Raw genomic sequence first — 20649 nt, 5'->3', positions numbered from 1 at the left:
CATTTTATCAATCCACCTTTCTTCTACCAAGCTGCACTTGGAGATGGATGTAGTTCCCTAAAATAAATTTTAAAATGATAAATACATTAAACTTTGTTTAAGTTAGGTGACATATTTGCAAATAAATATAAATATCTACTGCAACTCTAACACTCCTGGTACTGAATATTCACTTTATCTACATCTTAAGGTGAATTTGTGTGTATTCCATTTTTAAAACAACTTTGTAAATAAATCAAAATTGTGCATGAAATATAATTCTTTAGAGTTCTCATCTGCAATTGTGCTGAGATATAAAAAATCTACTTCCAAGCACACTTTCCCAAGAATAAGCGCTCATAAATCTAGAAGAGTGACTTCTGAACAAACTTACATAGAATTGAAGAGAACATATGGGCACAATGTTTTTCAAAATGCTAACCAAAATGAGATATTATTACAAATGTTAGTCTATCAAGAGAATTTGATTTGAAAGATTTTAATATATAGCTAGCTATGTGCCAAGTCCATTAGATATGAACTGGAAGAATTTAATTCCTATGTCAATATAAATAGCTATTCTATATAATCAAGCTGTGGTTTCAAAAAATCATCATGATTGCCTATATATCGTTAAAGAAATCATATTTAAGGAAAGCAAGGATTTAATTCCCACCATTTTTCATTTTTAAAACATATCTCACCTTACCTGATCAAAACTTCTCCATCAATACCCCCCCCTCTTTTTGCCCGCCCCCAACTTAATCTCCACTGAAGTCATTGGCAGGCAAGCTACTCCCACTGCTTCCGTAGCACAGCATTGCTCAAAGAGTCACCTGAAATCTGAAAGGTTTTGCTGCTTTCATTCCTGCTCCTCCTTGTTCTTTTATCCCTTTCGTTGAGAAGATTGACAAACTGTTCTTTCTACCAGTTACAGCAGCTACTGCTGCCGCCTGTCCCAGACGAAAAGGGTTGCTGGAGCAGCAGTGTGGAAAAAATGCTTCAGCCTAACTGAAAACAAAACACTTCACTGTGGCATCCTAAAAGCACTCAAGCACTAACTAGTGGCAAGCGTTCAACATTGACCTGAAAATGTACTTTCCTCTCTGCTTCGTTCCATGTCAGCAAAGGAGAGAGCCTAGTTCCGTTCTGTGCTTCCCAGCGCTACAGCTAAGTCAGAGACTGTTTAGAGGAAGGTATTTACATTCTTTCATTCATTTTATTTCTGTTCACTCATAAACGCAAGGGGTGACAGGATATGTAAGAGTATCTTGATAAAAGTGGCAGTAAATGCCAAACTTTGAACAAGATGAACAAGTTTTAAAAGAGGTTGAAAAAAATGGAGCAAACAATTTTTTTTCTAACAATGGTGTAATGGAGATGGCAAATAAATTAAAACAGGGCTTTTCTGGTATACCTGTCTCTTTCCCCATAGTGACTCTGATTGTGCATATTTTACTTCATGTTATATAAAGCCAGGAAAAATGTGCAAAAGCCATCGTCAACAAGACATTCATTGTATGAAGTGCACACACACAAAAACACACACACACACACACACATTTCCTACCGTTCTAATTGCCGTTGGAATTCCTGATTCATCAACTGGCCCAATTCCTGCATAATGTGGTGCTTTAATGACTGTGACTTTCTTTTCTTCCTCTGAAGTCCTACAGATCGGTATGGTGGTGGTGGTCGTGCTGCTGCTGCTGTCACCGCCACCAACAGAGTGTGCATGCTGTGAGTACATCTCTGTGGATTCTACAAAGATAACATAAGGCTGTACAACTGTAGAAGTGCCCTGCTTTGCCTGCATATTCGAAAATGCATTTTCACAAGGCAAACAGACACATATAGATGATCTTCTCTGTACTACTAGACAGAAAGCAGCACGAGAACACAGCAGATCTTAGCTCTCCAGGTCTTTTGCTTCAGATGCTGGAAGGCTTCTACAAATCAGAGCAGATGATTTGGGCTGCGAATGTCAGGATGACCACCAGGTAGCAACAAAGAGATAATCTTGTGAGACTATCTTGTGGCCATCCAGATTTTTGCAGCCTGAAACTGGTAACCTTAAGTTCACAACACCACTGGTTTAGTTCATCACAAAACACAATTGGCTGAGTTCTAATCCATAAATCACTGTTTACAAATCATAATGGTTAGACCCAGCAGATGGAAGTGTGAATAGCAGGAAAGGGAAGACATTTTATAATTATAAAGTCCTAATAATGAAAATTTACTTTGAACAGAAATCTCAACAGGCAGAGCAGTTGCTATTAAGGGTTGTTGCAAATAGTTTAAATTTATTTATTTATTTATTTATCACATTATTGAAATTACATATCTCCCTCACAGGGAGACTCTTGGCAAGTAAAAAATACTAAATCCCTCCTTCTGTTTCTCTCTCGCTAATTTTTTAAAATACAAAATTAAATCTGAGTTAAATCACATATTCCTACAGAAAATTTTCAAAATTGCAAAATAGATTTGATCAAAGGTAAAAATGTCAACATTCTCATTTTACAGATGACTAAGACTAAAGACTAAGACCAATCAGCACAGAAATAGCCATGGCAGTGTATTGTTAATGTTCAGATTTAATTGTACTATTCTTATTCAATTTTTGAAAGCTGAGTTATCTTGTTGATCTACGGCAGCATCACTCATAGTTCTAAAGGAAACCCAACCTATTTATCTGATTTGAAGAATGTAATGTTTAATTAATATTTATAGTTGAACTATTAAATTAATAGTAAGACTATTAATATATGACATTGGATCTTTTGTTTGTTAAAATTTGCAATCTATAAATAAGATAGCTAGGAGCATATATGGTAAGGCAGTTTAGGTTTAGCATGGATAAAATATCTAGATATCTGGGCTTTTCTCCAAATATGCATAATACTAAATTTAGAGAGAGAGAAAAAAGGAATGTTTCTACAGCCCAAAAATAGCAAAAACTGTCTGCCTTCATCATAAGAGCTTAAGGCATAACCAGACATAACATCAAGTGTATAAATTCAATTAATCTATAGGCTTTTAAAAATATAAATATAATCTGCAGAGAGATAGAAAAGGCATTTTCGGAAGCTGAGGGGATAATTTAATCCTTCACTTTACCATAACTGTAGCAAAAACAACAACTCAGAAACCCTGTTCATAACAGAAAGGTTATTTAGAAACCTTTCATTACATCTCTACTATATTTTGACATATATCTCTAACTATATATACTCAAATGTTTCTTGCCATATTTAAAGCTCTAAATTATAATGCATAAAAGGGTGGAGCAGATTGAAAATACAAAAACAAAATCAAAAGGCATGAGGACCTCAAATCTAACTTTGTGAAGGTTCAGTGAGGTACAGTAGAATATGGATTTAGAGGATAAAAACTGACAGTTGAGTGGAAGACAACATGGATTGCAGCAGGTGGAGCAGAAAGAGGTGGAAAAAAATATTCTCTTTGGCCATATTCTCTTTTGTGCACTCACAACACAAGCATGCCTTCCTTGCTTTTTTTTTAAAAAAAATATCAAAATATTTTCTCCCTTCTCTGACTCACATTGAAGGACAGAATCAAGGTATATAAATCAGGTAAATTTTGTCACCAATTGCTTTGGAAAGAAGAGTGGTGAAGGACAATGACTGGGAACAATGGCAGTAAGCAAGATTGGAATTGCTAGATGTTATGCTTGTTTGGTTTTCTGCTGAGTTAGGGATGAGGAGGGAACATTTTAATTTAGCAGTGGTAAATGACCCGAAGTATGAGTAAACTGGACTGCTTTTAAATGTTCCCAGGAATGAAGGAACATAAAAGTTTATGAACAAATCTGACTTTTTGGTGAAAGTTGTACTGGATAACACCTAATATTTTGCATATTTCCCAAATAATAAAAAAAGGATTTTAAAAAGAGGAAAACACCATCATTATGGTAGAGTTCGGGGATAGGTTACAGCAATTGATAAAGGGAATATTAACAGAAACTCTGTGGGACAGGATTCAATAGAATGAAATTACTAAAAATGCAAATGTGCATAGTTCACATTACAATATTTTGTGGCATGGGCTTAGTAGCTTTACTTAAACAATCTACAATATGCTGCACTTGATTTAAGTTCAGTTTTATGAAGAAATATTTAATCCAATTGAAATAATTAGTTCAAATTATTGATTCAAATTCAAATTATAAATAATTTCAACAATTAAAAAACAACTATTGGACAACAGTTGTCATAAATTCATAAAGGATATGTGGACCTATAATCTTAATTTACACTGTGGTGGCATGGATACAGTATGATATATTTAATTTAATATTTATTTAAGTATGCTTTTACTCTCACTGACCAAATTTACATATTTTTAATTCCAAATGATCTAGATAGACTTTCTTTCCAGGGATTTTTGTAGAAAAATATTCTGGCTGCCATGAAAACCTGCTGTCAAATTTTCTGTTCGGAAGGCCAGTATTCTTAAGTCATTTGGAAGCTAAAAAAAAAAAAAGTGGCAGTGTGTGGGTTTTTTCTGCTACCATTATCAGTATGTGCGATGGTAAAAGAGCTGGAACCTATTTTGAGAAAAGTGAATTATGAAGAACTCTATCTGGTGGAATTCTGGTATAATTTCAATTTACATTCTTATTAATCAGTGAATAATGCTTATGGATTTAAAGAAAGTGTCATTTTTATTTGCATTCCAAACTCACCCATTGTCCTGCTCTGTTGCAGGAGAGAGGAGCTTGAAGTGAATGAGACTGGTGGAGAGTAGGCCAAAGAAGGGGAGAAAGGCCTTTGAAAGTAACTCATTGGGCTGGTTGCCAAGCTAGAATTCCCATTCACTGTTATCTGAGCCTGAGGGGAAAGAAACAAAACAAAAACAAAATCCCAAAATCATATCTAGTCATATGCAATACACTTCTGAAGTCTGAAATCCACCATCAATATAAAAGATGAAGGAGAGAATGGTAAAATTCATAACAGTAGCCAGTTTTCCAGTGTTTAGCTACAATCCATAATCATTCCTAGAATTATGGGGAAATTAGTTTGTTATATGTGGAGACCTACTTTTTATCAAAAGCTCATGATACTTTACATAGGAATTAGATCTCTGTTTGTTTTATCCTAGAGCAAGAATCGTGCAAGAGTCTGGTCTAACAGAAACCAACTAGCCCATAGTTTCTCAGTAAGTTTCTATGGCTGAGAGCAGAGTTGAACCTACATCTTCTGTTTTAATACAACACCTTAATCACTGCATTACATTAGGTTTCACAAAGGCCTCAGTTAAAGTAGCAACTGCTTACAAAATGAAGGGGATAGTCAAAATTGTTTTCTCCATTCTTCTGAAGATCTAATTTTTGTTTTCCCTATACCTGACTCTTACTATTATTCACTTGGAGTCCTCCAAGCCAAAATACCCAAGGAAAGTAACCAAATTTCTTTCAAGTGACAAAAATCAGTGACTACGATATCAGTGAACAATATGTACCTTTTTATAAGAAATTATACCCTGTCTGCTAAATTCTGTCAATATTTTTATTATTTTCTTTTTAAAAAGTACCACCCTTTTAGATATGCTTCCATTTATTATGATTACATTGCTGCAACTTTTTTAACATTAATGGGTTGGTATTTTTTTTTAAAAAAAATCCAGACGAGCTTTGGGCCTCAAAATCCTTTTAAAAAACAGAAAGAATTGAAGGAAGATTACTTTGAATGATATGTCACTTAGCTCTTCTCTACATTTCTATCTGTGTGGATGGAACTGAACTTGAACTATGGTACATGATAAGGAGGAATTACAGCAGGTATACAGGTATTTAAATTTTCTGATGTAAATATATTTCATTGGAAGCAATTGCCTCTACTCTTATCTATTCTGGTAAGATGTTGTTCTACAAACAACATAACCATGGGATAACCTAAACAACATGGGATAACCTAAAAACTTTCAAGGATCTGTATCACGTTATGGTCTTAACCAAAGACCATAACATGATACAGATCCTTGAAACACTGTTTTAACTTTTGATGGGTCATTTAAAATTTAAACTTCTGTCATTTGTAATTTGTTTTATTAAGTATAATACTGGTCATTGTCAAAAACAAGATGTTGGCCATGACATCTTTCTTTTTTGTGTATTATTATAATAATAAATTTATTTGCCACATTGCAACATAAAGAGGCACAGCTTTGATCGAACCAGCATATTGACTTTCACACTTTACCCTCCACAGACTCCTGTTTAGACACTAGTTTATGCCAGCCACACAGCTGTCATCTACAAAATAGAATGCAAGTTATAAGAATAAATGGATCCTATGCTCAAATTGTTGATCTTACCTGGGAACAAATTTTATTTACTCATTTATTGGATATATGTCTCATCTTTTTCTCAGTTTGATGATAGGATAAATGTGTTTATCACCCATTTAGTATTTTTTGCTTTTAGGTAAGTATTTGGGCTTTTAGTCTGTTATCTTCCTTCATTTTTAAATATATAATAAAAGAACTCACATGCACTGCAGAAATTGAATTCTAAAATTATACTTTATTTCTCTGACTCTTTCTCTCTCTCTGACACACATATATGCACACACACAAGCATACATGCAAAGGGCAGTGTTAGTTTAGGGGGTAAATTGACTTAGAATCTATTTTATGCAGTGATTACAACTAATGGTTAACAAGGTGTGTATATTTGTGCTCTTCAAATATTTTAAATTTCATTGTAGGGGCATATACAGATTTCACTTTTTTCTCATTTATTTGCAATTTGCCTAAAGATTCTGTACATATAAGCTAGCATCATGCTGTAGACGTGATTATAATCTAAACATTATTCCTCTTTAATATGAGGGACTGAGGATTTATAACCAGTAGATTTATTCAGGATAGTGGAAGCAATTGGAGCAAGGGAGTATTGCGGTGAAAATCTGACACTGAAATGTAGACAGCAATGACAAATTTCTCATGCTCATTCCATGCAAACCCCACCTGGCAAGAAGCCCAATTGATATTCCCACCTCCCGCTTCTTGCATCACCTATTGCTCCTTCTAGCCAAAGCCAATTTTCCAAACATTAATGCCCTGAAAGAGGAGGCAAGCCAAGCTGGTCATTTTTTAATTTTAAATTGGCAAGGAAGAAAGTTGGGTGTGGGAGGGAATGAAAAACCAAAATACTGTGGTTTTTGGAGTGGGATGAGGAATCCAGAAGATGTGGGAAGAGTTCCCACCAATAGAAAACTAACCCCCCCACAGCTCAAAACCATAACTGCAGCAATTTTCTGAATCAGGTTCCAAGCAGATTAAATTTGGAAGCTAATCAGCTCAGAATTACAAGACAATGAAGTTATAAACTGAACATGTGCAGGTGTGCTTCCATCACATTTTTGTTACAATCAAAATTCAATCTTTGCAAACTGCAAATTGGATTGAGATAGCACACTAGTGACAGAAGGTAAGTTTATGCATTTCCCAGATAGAAAAAGACATTTGAATAGCTTTTGCAACAGTTGACATCAGGACCCATTAGCATTCCCCGGAGCACACAAGGTGGACAAAACTGTTGTTTTTGTCTTTTTCCCCCCTGAGATGTTCGGAAGATTGAGGGGCCAAATGAGTGCCTTAAACTTTCATCCTTTAATATTACCCGCAAATAGGAATGGTTTTCTGCACTGAGGGCAAAACAGTGCCTTAATGCCTTTTCACACCTCTCTCAACACACAGACAAAATCCTATTGAACACTTCAGTACCATCCAGTCTGGATTGCTTCACCGGCCTTCCTTTTGCAAGTTGTCAATCAAGACACAAAGTGCAACCTCCTGGTTTTAATTGATAAGATAAAGAAACAACTGTTTTCTATTTCACTGATATTGTAAAAATCACCAGTTTGGAATATTGTAATTATGTTCCTCCCACCATATTCCTTATTGCATGGGAAAAGCTCAAAATCTTTACAGAACAAGATACCACCAATGATCAGCATGCCAATTAATTAAATGAGGTGACAGACCAAAACTAGCTTCTTTTCCACCTTGACGGCATTGTCGAACAGAATGGAAGAGAAAAAAGGAAGGATAATTACATGAGAGCTGGCAGCAGTGGAGGTTAAGGTGGTGCCATCAGACGCAGCAGACGTCTGGCTCAAGGTTGGGGAAGGTGTTTCAGAACAGTCAGTAGTATCATAGTTACAGCTTTGTAGCTCATCTAGCATGGCAGCAGAGAACTCGCTCACTGGCTGAGAGGAGAACTCACTCATGGCTGACACAATAGAGTCAGTTTCAGTCTTGTGGAGCAGAGTGTCAGGTAGAAGGAAGGGGTATGTATAGGAGAACGGTGAAAGGGCCGGGGTTCTATAAATGTGTGACGGCCAGAAATCATCACATGGTGGTAAAGGACATGAAGTTGCATGGGTGCCACTGTCAGGTGAGAGAGAGGGCTGGTGAACCGGAACCATGGGAAGAGGAGGAGGAGGAGGTGGTGGTGGTGAGGGAGGCAACGGTGCAGCTTCAGCTGACGTTTGTCTGTGTATCTGGGAAGCATTTACCTCCATCACATTGGCAGTCACTTTCTGGTTTCCAAGCTGAATTTTGAAAAAAAAACAAAACAATCAAACATAAGAAAACATATTACTAAAATTGATTTTTAAAAGTGTTTTCCTTTAGTTGTGTTCAAGAGTATACAAAAAGAAAAAAAAAAGACACTCTGTGTGTGTCTTTTTCCAAGCGTTGAAAATAAAAATCAGATAGAAAAGAAAATATAGTTTATTTTAGAAGGAAAACATATTAAGTGAATTTGTCAAGCAGTAATAGAAGCAACGCCAGAAACTACAGTGTACTGAATAAACATTTATATTCATTTCCTTAACTTATATTGTTTGAGGGTTTATTTAAATTAAGTTTGATTAAGCTTAATTTATCAGTAAAATTAGAGGGACTTTAAAAAAAATACACAATTGCACCTCCTTTTTAATTGAAATAAACAAAACAAGCCCCAGTTACTTCCTAAAGGACTTCCATATAATGGTTTCAAGATATGAAAGCAATGGACTGTACACCAGGAGTGTACAAATTGCATGCCATTCTTATAGACTCAATGGCAAAAAGGATCATGATACTCATCCTTTTCATGTATAGGAGAAGTTTATGCCATGAAGAAGAAATGAGAGTGAGCCATTGATAGTGGTCTCCTGATATTTGAATCTGGATAAATGGGAGGAAAAAAAGAGAAGCATGTACACATATATAGGTTTCTCCTCTTCAAATTCCATCTCAATAACTGGATGAGGGTGGTGGAGGCAAGAAAAGGCTGCTTGTAACACTAGGGGCAAAATGAAATCCTCTGATTTCACTCCCCCTTCAACTTGTGAAAGTTATCACTAAATAATTAACAAAGAGAAATGGGTTTACTGCTTATTTAGACTACATGGAAGGAGACAACATGGAACAAGCTGTTTCCACTAACTGAAAGTTTTCACATAGATATCTTTCCCTTATTAAAATATAAATCATTTAGAAGTATACAGATTTCCAAGAGCAAAAGCCCCAATCCTAAATTTCATGCTCAACTCATACTATTTCTGTAGGAGCCTAAGACTGCTGAAGTCTACATGGCTTGACTCAAAATCAACTTATATTGGGATAGATGTGTGTGTAATATTAATATGCATGAAAGAAAAAGCTATAGAAGTACATAATAGAAAAAGATTTGTGTAAAAGTAATTAGGTCATTAGTAATTATTCTAATAAACAATTATTAGAAAAGGGATCTAATTTCTACATGAAGAATTTCCCTCTTTCTAAAGGAAATGATTATTTGGGAAGGAGATGGAAAACATGGGATGAGGGACCTTTTTACTTTGTCTTCTCTGAAGAAATTGCTGGGAAGGATCTATCCATATTTAATTAGCATATGATTATAGGACTTACTATACATATATTTGCCTCATCAAAATAATTATATTGCACTGTGTATCTGCTTTTTATATACACTCTGGTTTGTTTAAGAAAAGTGTAGAGAATTTTAGAAGCCAATATTAAACTGGAAGGGTGCAATAAAGAATCCTAATGATCTAAGCTGATGATTATAATAAAGGCCTATAATTTACATGATATAATTAAATAATATATATTATACTGGGAATGAATAAACAAACTGGCACCTTAATGTTAATTTTTAATTCTCAAAGTCAGTACTAAAGAAATAGATAAAGTGGTTGGTGAAGGACCCGTTGGTAGATGCCAGCAGCAAGAATATGTTCGGTTATTACTTACACACTATGAATCATACATAGATAGGAAATTGTTCTTGATTTTCTCTAATAACATGTCCCCCAAATTTAGGAACTCTTAGATTGTTTCAAGAAATACAAGCTTTTATATATAATGTTTTATAAAATAAACAAATGCATATTCTTGCAGAAATGGTGAATGTACAGCAAATGTGTCATTTAGTATTAGCACAAATGTAGCTTCCCTCAACACCTGAAGTGGTAAAAGAGGAAATAAAGAAGACAAATGTAGCTGAGATGCCATAGTCCAGAAAGTGTGGGAAGCTATGACTTTATAATATTACTAATTACAATTCCCCATATTCTAAAACCTCTTACACTACCTATGGTGGTTGGGCTGGATAGGAATTGTAGTTCAGCAACATCTAGATGGATACTTCCCTCATAGTTGAGGATGCAAGTAACAGAATGCTGGTTTGCATGATGATCTCTAGATTAGAGGCCCCAGCTTGCATAACATCACATGTATATGGTTAGATTAAAGCTAGCCATTGGTAGGACTTGTCCTTATTAGAAGAGTGCTACACAAAGCATGGGTTTAACAAAGACTATTAACTTAAACTAAATCAATTCTTATCTTACTAAAATGTTATTTGGAATAAAAAACTTAACTGATGAAAACCAAAATGGATAGTAGAGGTGAACATCTATTGGCCTCTCTGGGGATTAACATAACATATGGAAGAGAGAGACTGGAATGCAAGACAAATAAGTGGTAAAAACCATGAAATAAAGGAAGAAATTAAAGAAAATTAAGGGGAATCAGGTAATAGATTTGAGTGGTAATCTGATTTTATGGAATGTTGATGAATTCATGCAGGGAAACAAAGATATAAGATTAATTATGAATAGAAGAGCTGAAATGCATGTCATAAAGTATGAATTGATGTCATCTTGGTTGTTATGGATACAATAAAATAATTTCTACAGACTGTGGTTATAGTTGCTTATCCAGTAAATGTTTATAATTGAAGAACCAAATATGAATCTGCAATTATGCAGTATTCTGAATGAATATGATCCAGGGGAAAATTATTTGTTAGATGACATGAACTGATGAGTGGGAATGAGACAACAGAGGAAAAAATTTAGGAAACTCCTAAATGAATGAAAAATGTCAAGTGCGTATCTTTTCTTTAAAAAGTATTCTAAATATATGGATTAAGTATACATATACTCATATGTATACATAAGGAATTGATATACATTTTAAATGATTGATGTGATTCTTGAAGATGAGTGACTGAAAGAAATGAAGGATAGAAGGGTGATTGTTTTTATTGTGGGATAGACACAATGAAAGGAGTGAAAGAAATAGAGTGAAAGAAACAAGACTGAAACTACAGGAACAGCAAGAAAAAGTCCTATAAACTAGAAACAGATTAATCTTCAAACATGGCGAATGGAAAATTGACATAAGGAAAGATGACTCTTGCTTTGGTTAGGGGGCTGGTCTAGAAGACCTCCAAGTCCCTTTAAGACCTCCGAATCCTATGATTTGATGAAAGACAATCTTAACTGGGGTCTTTTATTTATCCCTTTCCTAATAAACTGTGTGTGATTTGGGGAGATACAGAGCAGGTATCCTGATTTGGACTGTAAAATAATAAAGTTACCCCAGCATCAATTTCTGCTATTTGTTTTATCCCTTCAGTGCATATAAGGAACAGAGTAGAAGGAATTAAGTAATACGTATTTGCTCATATAAACTGAAATCCTTGAAAATTCTGTTTTATTGGACTTGTGATTCGTTTACATTTTTTAAGGCTACATGAAAAAAAGCACTCAGCATACTATTAATGATTTTACAATATATTTCTATACATTTCCTGAGACATAATCTCAGCAGGTGGCAGCACCTAATAGACCTTAACATTTAGAAGCTGCACAGGGCTGGATATGATTTATGTTTGCTTGTGAGACCTTCAAGAATATTATACTGGAGCTGTGGACTAGATCGTCTGGGAAGCTGATCAAATATATTGAAATTAGGCAGTAATAGCTCACTACCATATTATTTTGAATAAAACTATCCCTAAAGTTCTCAGAAAATTTCAAAGGATTAATAAGCCTTTGATGGCAGTTAGAATTAGGAATTCCTTTTGTTTTTCCAATTTATCTCCTACCCTCTCTGTGAGTAGGGGAACTGCAAATTTCATGGAATTTCCTTCATGTCAACTTTCCAAATGCATACTTTTTCTCCCTGAAAAGAATGTAGGTAGCTAAAAGATAGGCTTTTAGTTGCCCTCTGTTTCTAATTCTTACAAAAAAGCTCCTTTTGATTACTGTTATAAAGAGATGCTTCAACTTTCTTTGCTCAGCTTAGATTCCCACTCTCAGGGAAATAAATGACTTCCTCCAATAAAATGTTCAAAGCATTATGAAGTTTATTACTTCTTATAGTATACAATACCTGCTAGGAAGTGATCAGCAAAAATGATCTGCTTGGAGCATAGTAACACATAGCAAATGTAACCTGTAATTGTTTTCAGGCAATGCATTTCTTAGGTATTTATTTATGAAAATTTATATGGTCACCCAACTCACTTTCAGTGACTCCTGGCAACTTACAGTTTGGGTCACCTTCAGAGGAAATTACGCACCTTTGCATGAAAATGTAAGATAACTGTCACTTTAAGTCATAAGACTTATATATCAAAAAGATAGCACTCTGTAAAATTACTGCTTGGGAAATTATAGACACCAAAGTTCAAAACCTAATTCAGAATATAAAGAATCTATTTGGGCAGTTCATGGAATGTTGTTTCTCTAAATATCTACATTGAAATATATTTATCAGGTTGCCTAAGTTTTCGTAAGTAATGAAATTAAATATACCAATACAAATGGTTTACAGATATTGTGGACAATGAATCTCCAATTTTAACATAAAATTCAGACTTACAGCATAGTGCAAAATAAATAATGACACCACATTGCTGGCCTTGCTTCAAAAGAACAAGACACAAATAAGAATTTAAGATGAAGAAAGTGAACTGATTTTTGTTAATTAACGTATAGAATAAAACAGCACACAATATTCATCTTTTAACACACACACACACACAGACATGGGTAAAAATACCTTGTAAAGAGCTAATCTCAATTTTTTTAAATGTGGTTTATCAGAATTCATAAAAATAATGAGGACAGGCTTTATTTCACTTCAGTAATGATTGGGAGATATTATGCTTTTTGGTAATTATGGAAAACTGGCCTATATAAATAACTTGTGGTGGTGACTGTTGGATATCTTGCATTCTTAATTATGTTTTTTTTCTCCAGAAGCTGAACTATTTTATCAGCTGAATGATACTTCCTTTATTGTACATCCAAATCGAAGAGGTGCCTTCTCTATGTTACACACATAAATCTAAATAAGCATGCCAATGGTAAGCCGTAAAACTACCTTGGAGACTTCCATACGAATTATGGGATTTAAAAATTGCATAGGGGCAAATGAACAATGCAACTCAGGAATGCAGAAAATAAACTTACAAATGGTTGTTGCAAGCTACTGCTTGTCGTAGCTCCATATGTAATATCTTTGTAGAAGAAACCTCCATATCCCCAGAAATATCCCAAGCTACTATTAGTAATAGACAATATTTAAATGAGTTTCTTCAAACAATATAGCAATTCTGTGACACAAAGACATCTTATGTTATGACATTCCCTTCCCTACATGTAGCTAACCAGATAAGTATCCTTCTAAAATTTAATGGCTGTCTATATGTTTTGCAATGGGTGATCTGCCTCCTTTAAGTAAGAGTGGTTTTCCTTCTTGTTAATACAATGGCCTTCTATAGGATGAAATAGATTGTTTGGAAATATTCTAGAACTCTGCCTTGTCACTAAGATGACACAGAAGAGCCCCACCAACCCTGGCTAGTATGTCAAACATTACTTCAGTTGATTGTAAAAACCCTGTAATAGTGATTTTTTTTGAGGAACATGTGTTTATAATATTACAATAGTTATCCAAACTAGCATAAGTACAGTATTCAACCAGCCATGTTTATATTATACACGTGTAATTGTTATATTATGATGAATTATACAGAATGTCCTTTTCATAAAACAATATGCACTTTTTAAAAACCATTAAAAATTTAAAACATTCCATATTTATTTTGTCCTTAATTTATATGGCTTCCTAACTTTGTTTCCCATATTACATATGTGATGTACATCATGCCCTATATATTGTCCTTACATACAGAATATAAGTGCAATTACGTGTACATAGTTTTTTCTGCCATTTTGTCTTTTTTTGATTCCTGCCATGAAGATGTTATTTACCAATGTCTACCAATAATTTCTACTTCAGTATCTTTGAATCAAAGCAGGATGTAAAAATATAACATGTTATATCACACATGAAAGCTTAAAATTTAATAATGACAAACTTTCATATGGATGAATGACCTCGGCACTTATTCAATTTTACTGAAATAGTGTTGAATTTATCAGACTTTGCCGTGTGCCCATCCCATCAAAATGAACAGAAATTGAGAAGTTCTTAATGAATATTATGCTTGATTGGATGACACAATTGCTGAGTTTATGACTTGGAAATTGGAAAGTGGTGATTCATAGTATACTGAAGTGGAGAAATACACACAAGTGATTCCAGCAATTAGTATCAAATGAAACTGTGATGAATCCTACAAATTCTAGCTTTTCTCATCAGTCCATTATATATAATAAACCTTAAAACATATTTCACTTTATGCAATAAAATGGAAATGCAAAGAGTGATGCAAAAAAGAAGAAGAAGCCTGATCCAAAAGTGATCCCCCCCCACCCTGCTACCACTGGCGCTGGAAGTTATGTGTGCCTTACTAAGGATTTTTTTGGGGGAGGAAAAGAGTTTTGCAAACCTGGGCAACATTTGAAAAGCACTAAAAGTAGCTCTTCACTGGAATGAAATTCTCCAGGGAATAAAAGTAAAAATATGCTCACTTGCTTTTTTGATTAACTGTGTGAGCCACAGAATATGGTACTTTATTCATACCAGTTTCCCAGAGATAGAGCATAATGAAAATGCTCAATTTAACTTTCTACTTAGATTAATCCCTTCTTGATCATTTAAACATTTCTCTGTCAGTTGGTACATCAATTTAGCTGCCTTCACTTTCCTGAACAGCTTGACTGGGATCTAAATTGACTCTCCTATGGAGATGGGAACCCTTGTCAGCTGAAAGTAAAGGAAACTTAGGCGATTTAATTCTGAAGGTGAAAATGGAAAGTGAAAAATCTGGGTTAGTACTAAATATGAAGAAAACAACAGTAAATTTAATATGTAAAGAAATATAGTAGATAATTTCATTTTTTGGAGGCTCAACCATATAGATAGAAAGCATGCTAAAGATGTAGAGATTAATTTTCTGATGTAATGAGATAAGGAACTTAGACAAGAACATGAAAGATGTTGACAGTTAAATTGCAATAAAATATTAGTTACAGCAATGGTCTTTCCAGTTGAAAGATATGAAATCTGGACACTTAAGAAAGAATGGGTGAAAGAAAATGGAAACCTATGAATTATGACCCTGAAGTCAGCTGCTAAGAGCTGCATGAACCTCAGGAAGATCAAGTCAACCAGTCTTGAACCAATAAAAACTGACTGCTCACTTGATATGATAATTAGATAGTAAAAACTTATAAAATATCATGACTGGAAGACTTTGAGAAGAATAAGAGAAGTCAACAGATAACATAAATAAACAGGATCAAAGAGATTACTGGAATTATCTTGGAACAGCTGTGAGGTAATTTGAAAGATGATCAATATGATGAGCATTTTTCCATGCAGTCACCGGGCACTGAGTCTGACTCAATGGCATATAACTAATAAACTATTAATCTTAAATTCCTTCATGAAAATTCTTTATGTATTATTTCCATTTAGCTGTGAATTATTCTTCTGAGAAATAATAAATCTCAGAGTCAGACATTATTAAGTACACTTTAAACAGAAAGTGTTAAACAATTTTAAAATAAGAAGGGTGCCAACTATTGGACCTATAAAATGACCCTGTTTTTAATCAGTTATACTGCATTGGTTAGTCTGGTATTTTCTCATTGATGCATAAATAGAAGCTGTTTAAAACTTGTGTTTCTCTGCCAAAAAACCTAACTACTGCAGCAGCATTAAGCGAAATATGCCCACATCCACTAGTGTGCTATTAACAGTTAATTCCTATTCATTCAAAATCAAAGCATAAAATACTATTCAGTTTGCAACCTTCCCTGGAGAATTGAAAACTTTACGGAGAAATGTCAAAAATGTATCTGTACCCACCCTCCTCTCTTTTATCACTTCAGTGCAATAAAAGGAGAAAGGTGAGAGTGGGTCTCTTTTAATAGTGCAGATACAGAACATAGACATCTTACCCAGCAAAAGTGAAGTGCTGTTCAAAATACTCCTATACTAAATATTTCTGTCAAATGTCATTGATTTTCTAGTTCAGCACAAAATCCTTCTTTTTAATGAAATGCCATATTAGTGTGTCTCCTAACTTTTAAATGCAAATAACTGTGTGTGAAAGGGATAGGTGAACTTTCCATGTAGGCATAGGAGACCAGAGATGTCTTTCAATATTGGCACTGCTGCCAATTAGTGATAATCAGAAAATTTATGATCTGTTTTTTGGTGGAGTCTCCTTTCTATTGATCACAACTTTGCCCTATCTAGAACGCAGGAAAATGTTCTCTTTATATGACTGAAATGTTTTATGTTCTTTGTCTCTCTTCTTTCCTTGGACTAAGATGGATTCGGAATGTATTTAGAAATAATAATAATAATAATAATAATAATAATAATAATAATAATAATACAGATTTTTCATTATTGTGACAGGTAGTTTTACCCAGGATTTGTGGTCATTGTCAGAACCATGTGAGTACGCTAAAGAGAAAAGAGTTAGGTGATACAAGAAAGAGCTAAAATGAAAAAGACAGAGAAAGAGATAAAGATAATATACCACATGGTATTGCGCAGCCGCAGCATCAGACATTTGTTGCATATTTTCTGGTAGCATCTTTGAAGGGTCTGGAGAAAATCTAGATGGATGATGTTGGCATTCAGGTGCTGCTTTACAATCAGTGATGGGGGCTATCTGAATGGAGAGAGATGCTTTGTGTATCTCAGGCACGGGGTTACGGACAGGTGAGGCAGACCTCCATGGAACTGCTGAGGCACCACCAGGCTCAGGCATTTGCTGTGTATGAGAAGGAACACTACTAGACGCATTCTGTGCCTGAGTTAATTTCAGGGTAGAAACTCTACGTTTCTGAGGCTGTTTGTGGCCTTGATGAACAATAGTTCTAATGCCAGCTATTGTTTTTGTGCTAGAAACCGAGGCCAGTGGTTTTGTGCTTTTTTGTGTGCAAGACATTCTTGTGTTAGACTTTTTAGAATAAGTTGTCCTCTGAAGAAACTCCTTGTTAGTAGAGTAGTTCCCATCAGGATATGGTTTAATTTGTTTGGTTGTTACGGAACAGGAGTTACTTCCACTCTTCTTCAGATTAGATATTCCAGATCTACCAAAACTTTTTTTCCTAGGGGGTAGGGGGGGTGCCTTATTTGCCAAAAGCATCCACACAACAAAACAATATTACAGGAGAAAGAAACAAAGCAAAACGTTAGCAGGAAAGTAAACAGAGTTGTCTTTTAAAATCTAGGCACTAATAAACGTAAACGTTGGCATAGCGATCAATGCTTCTTGAATCAAGCTGCAAAATACAACATTCCAAAAAAATATTTTATTTTGCTAGATGGAAAATTAGCACATATTTATTGACATTTTACATCTCTACCTTTAAAAATGTAACATTGAGTCGAATGTAGTTTTTACTTAATTTACTGCAGATAGGATGGCAGCAAAAGCTTTTTTTGTGTAACAACATGGATATAAAATATTTTACTTTTAGAACAAAACTACTGGTTATCAGAACTGTTAAGGCAGAGAGGAAAAAATGCACATGCATGGGATAGATCATGCAAATAAAACTATTCTGGTGCAAATCTGTATGTGTGTGCATGCACATACCCCCCCCTCCAAATTATTAATTTACTTAACAAGTCTTGTATATTGCCCATCCTGCACCCTTTAGGCAGCTAACAATGCAAATAGATAAACTACCTCCCAAACCTCAAGTACATATAAATACATATAAAAAATAATTTCCAACAAATACAAATACCATAATCCTGCAAGCCTCCTTCCTGTTAAAGAACACCCATCTCCTGTACATGATGAAAGAGGTAAGTCTTCCATTTTTTTCCCCTGAAGTCTTGGAAAAATAAAGTGGGTAGAATTTCTACTAAGCAAAGTTTGACAGAGTAGAAAGAGTGAGAATGCCCACCTTTGAGGCCTGTCAGGTGACAATTCTGAAGACCCAGGACCTGTCATGAATTGTGCCTATTTGATCTGACTGGTTTGGCAGAGGAATATAGGAGAATATGGTCTCTTAGATACAGGTCTGAAGATATGTAGGACTTTAGGAATAATAACTACACCTTGAACCATAGGTGGAAACCAGCTGTTAATCAATGTAACTTGTAAAGCACCTAGGTAACTTGAATATATTTGAGATACAGCCATTTCTACCCAGGTCCTGCATTCTGAAGCAATTAAAGTTTCTAGTTGTTTTTCAAGGGAAGCCCAATTACAGTGTGTTAGAATAGTGTCATGGCTTTGTCGGAGCCCAGTTTGGAGAAGGAGAGTGAATTGCGACTGTCAGTTGAGGATGGCATGGTCCCTTCAAATGAGTGGAAAGACCAGGGGCTGAGGCCAAGGCAGTCCCAGGGCTTTCTGGAAGTGGGGGGAAGGGGCGCAGACAACCAGACAGAAAGCTGCCTACAGCAGCAGATCAGTTGCAGAGGGCCAGCGGGGATGACAGGCTCCAGAACACCTCTGACAAGGAACAGCTTTCTCCCTTGCCTGATCCGCAGGTGGGGACAGCAGAGTGCAGGAAGACAGAGAGAGGGTCGCCGAGGCTGCCTGTGAGGAAGCAGCCTCTCCCTGCCTCACAAGGAATACCTGAAGAAGAGTGATTTAACCAGATACTGGGGAAAGGTCTGTTTGTCGCGAGCACCTATTTACTTTGATGTGCTTTTGTGAATACTGCTTTGTGAATCTTGGATCATGTTTCTTAGCCATATTTTGAACTTTACTTGTGGACTTTGACCTTGGTTCTCTGACTTCAAACTCTTGGACCGTGCTTTGGTGTCTGGAACTCTGGACTTGCGTTGCAGACTTGGTACTTGTGGGTATTGTTACCTCCCTCTTTGCCTTATGGATCGGCTAGGACTTCTGGAACCCAGAAATTCAGACTGTGAAAGCTGAGGGCTGGGGCAGAGCTTCACTGGCACCATTGGTGGGTCATTTGGCGCTGTATTAAGTTGCAATAAACAAACTCTACTTAATATCTGTCTTGCCAGCATGACTTGGGGGTCAGAACACATAACTAAATGGGATATGACTGGGACATGACTAACTGTAAGTAGGGTCTCTTGGTCCAGGAAAGACCACAATTGGCAAAAAAGTTGTACTTCTGTAAAAGTCTTCTTAGCTATAATGTCAATTCTTCCTTAAACAGTTGTGCCTCTAATGTCTAGGAGAACTTTCAAATTGTGGCCCACTTCTGAGCAGGAGATTACAGAGACAGAATTTCTCTGGAATTGTTAGGCCTAGAAACAGTTTCTTTTTTTGAAGAATACATTATTTCAGTAAAATAGCTGCTCCTAACCTGGTTGCTGAACAAGTGTCACATTTTCAAGACTAAGAATGGTGAGTTTGCTGTTTAATGCCTATGGAAGACATTAGGTCAAATAAAATGAAGCAGGATTTTTTTTTTTTTTTAGAAAAAGAGGCCTATACCAGTATTTTTAACTCAAAGGACATTTCATAGCTGGATGCTTTACTCCAGGAAGCAAATTTAGAGTAGGAGATAACAACAAACTGTGTATAAGTAGTATAATTTTTGTCATACAGCCAAGATGTAAATGTATGTCAGATGTATGTATGTATGCATACAGCCTGAGTAATATAAGATAGGTTAGGATAGCATCCAGGAAACATTCATCCTAAGGAATGAATAACCCTTTTTTCTGAAAACATAGCATTGAAAGTGGAAGTGTCACTGTATACAGCTCCCTGTTTACCTGAGTTGGTGATTTCTTTTCTTGTAGGTTTGGCCGGACACTTCGAAAGCCTTTCGCTGCAAGAGAGGAGCTGCTAGTGTCTCCATTCAGTGTCTCTCTACTTCCAATGTTAAATGATCTCCAAGCTTTTATGTGGAAAGAAATCCAAATAAATTTATTTCTGATACAGAAATCCTTTGATAATGTAACAAGTGAAATCGG

General features: G+C 35.4%; 1 protein-coding gene and 2 long non-coding RNA genes across 15 annotated transcripts in view; 2 read left to right on the top strand and 1 right to left on the bottom strand.

Annotated features, from left to right (window-relative positions):
• SORBS2 (sorbin and SH3 domain containing 2) overlaps positions 1 to 20649 on the bottom strand; it is a 209857-nt gene that overhangs the window by 73245 nt on the left and 115963 nt on the right. For 4 of the 13 annotated variants that reach the window (XM_087874683.1, XM_060686783.2, XM_060686784.2 and 1 more), the window contains 5 exons: positions 20449 to 20573; positions 17264 to 17500; positions 8070 to 8567; positions 4691 to 4835; positions 1550 to 1740 (listed from right to left, as the gene is read on the bottom strand). In XM_087874683.1, coding sequence (XP_087730809.1) covers positions 1550 to 1740; positions 4691 to 4835; positions 8070 to 8567; positions 17264 to 17500; positions 20449 to 20573 — 1196 coding nt within the window. Of the gene's footprint in view, positions 1 to 815; positions 983 to 1549; positions 1741 to 4690; positions 4836 to 8069; positions 8568 to 13772; positions 14145 to 17263; positions 17861 to 20448; positions 20574 to 20649 lie in introns of those variants that run through there. The other 9 variants (XM_087874685.1, XM_060686785.2, XM_060686786.2 and 6 more) reach the window with 5 other exon arrangements.
• On the top strand, positions 5109 to 6478 carry LOC148112610 (uncharacterized). Its single transcript, XR_015729113.1, has 3 exons — positions 5109 to 5166; positions 5635 to 5796; positions 6219 to 6478. It is a non-coding gene; the product is annotated as an uncharacterized LOC148112610 (long non-coding RNA).
• Positions 11294 to 19358, top strand: LOC117680273 (uncharacterized). Its single transcript, XR_004595609.2, has 4 exons — positions 11294 to 11395; positions 13560 to 13666; positions 17140 to 17178; positions 19237 to 19358. It is a non-coding gene; the product is annotated as an uncharacterized LOC117680273 (long non-coding RNA).

Source organism: Pantherophis guttatus, chromosome 8 (genome assembly GCF_059756535.1).
Source record: "Pantherophis guttatus breed Tessera chromosome 8, ASM5975653v1, whole genome shotgun sequence".
Classification (NCBI taxonomy): domain Eukaryota; kingdom Metazoa; phylum Chordata; class Lepidosauria; order Squamata; family Colubridae; genus Pantherophis; species Pantherophis guttatus.
Note: the sequence above shows the minus strand (reverse complement) of the source record. Positions and strands in the feature narration are given on the sequence as shown.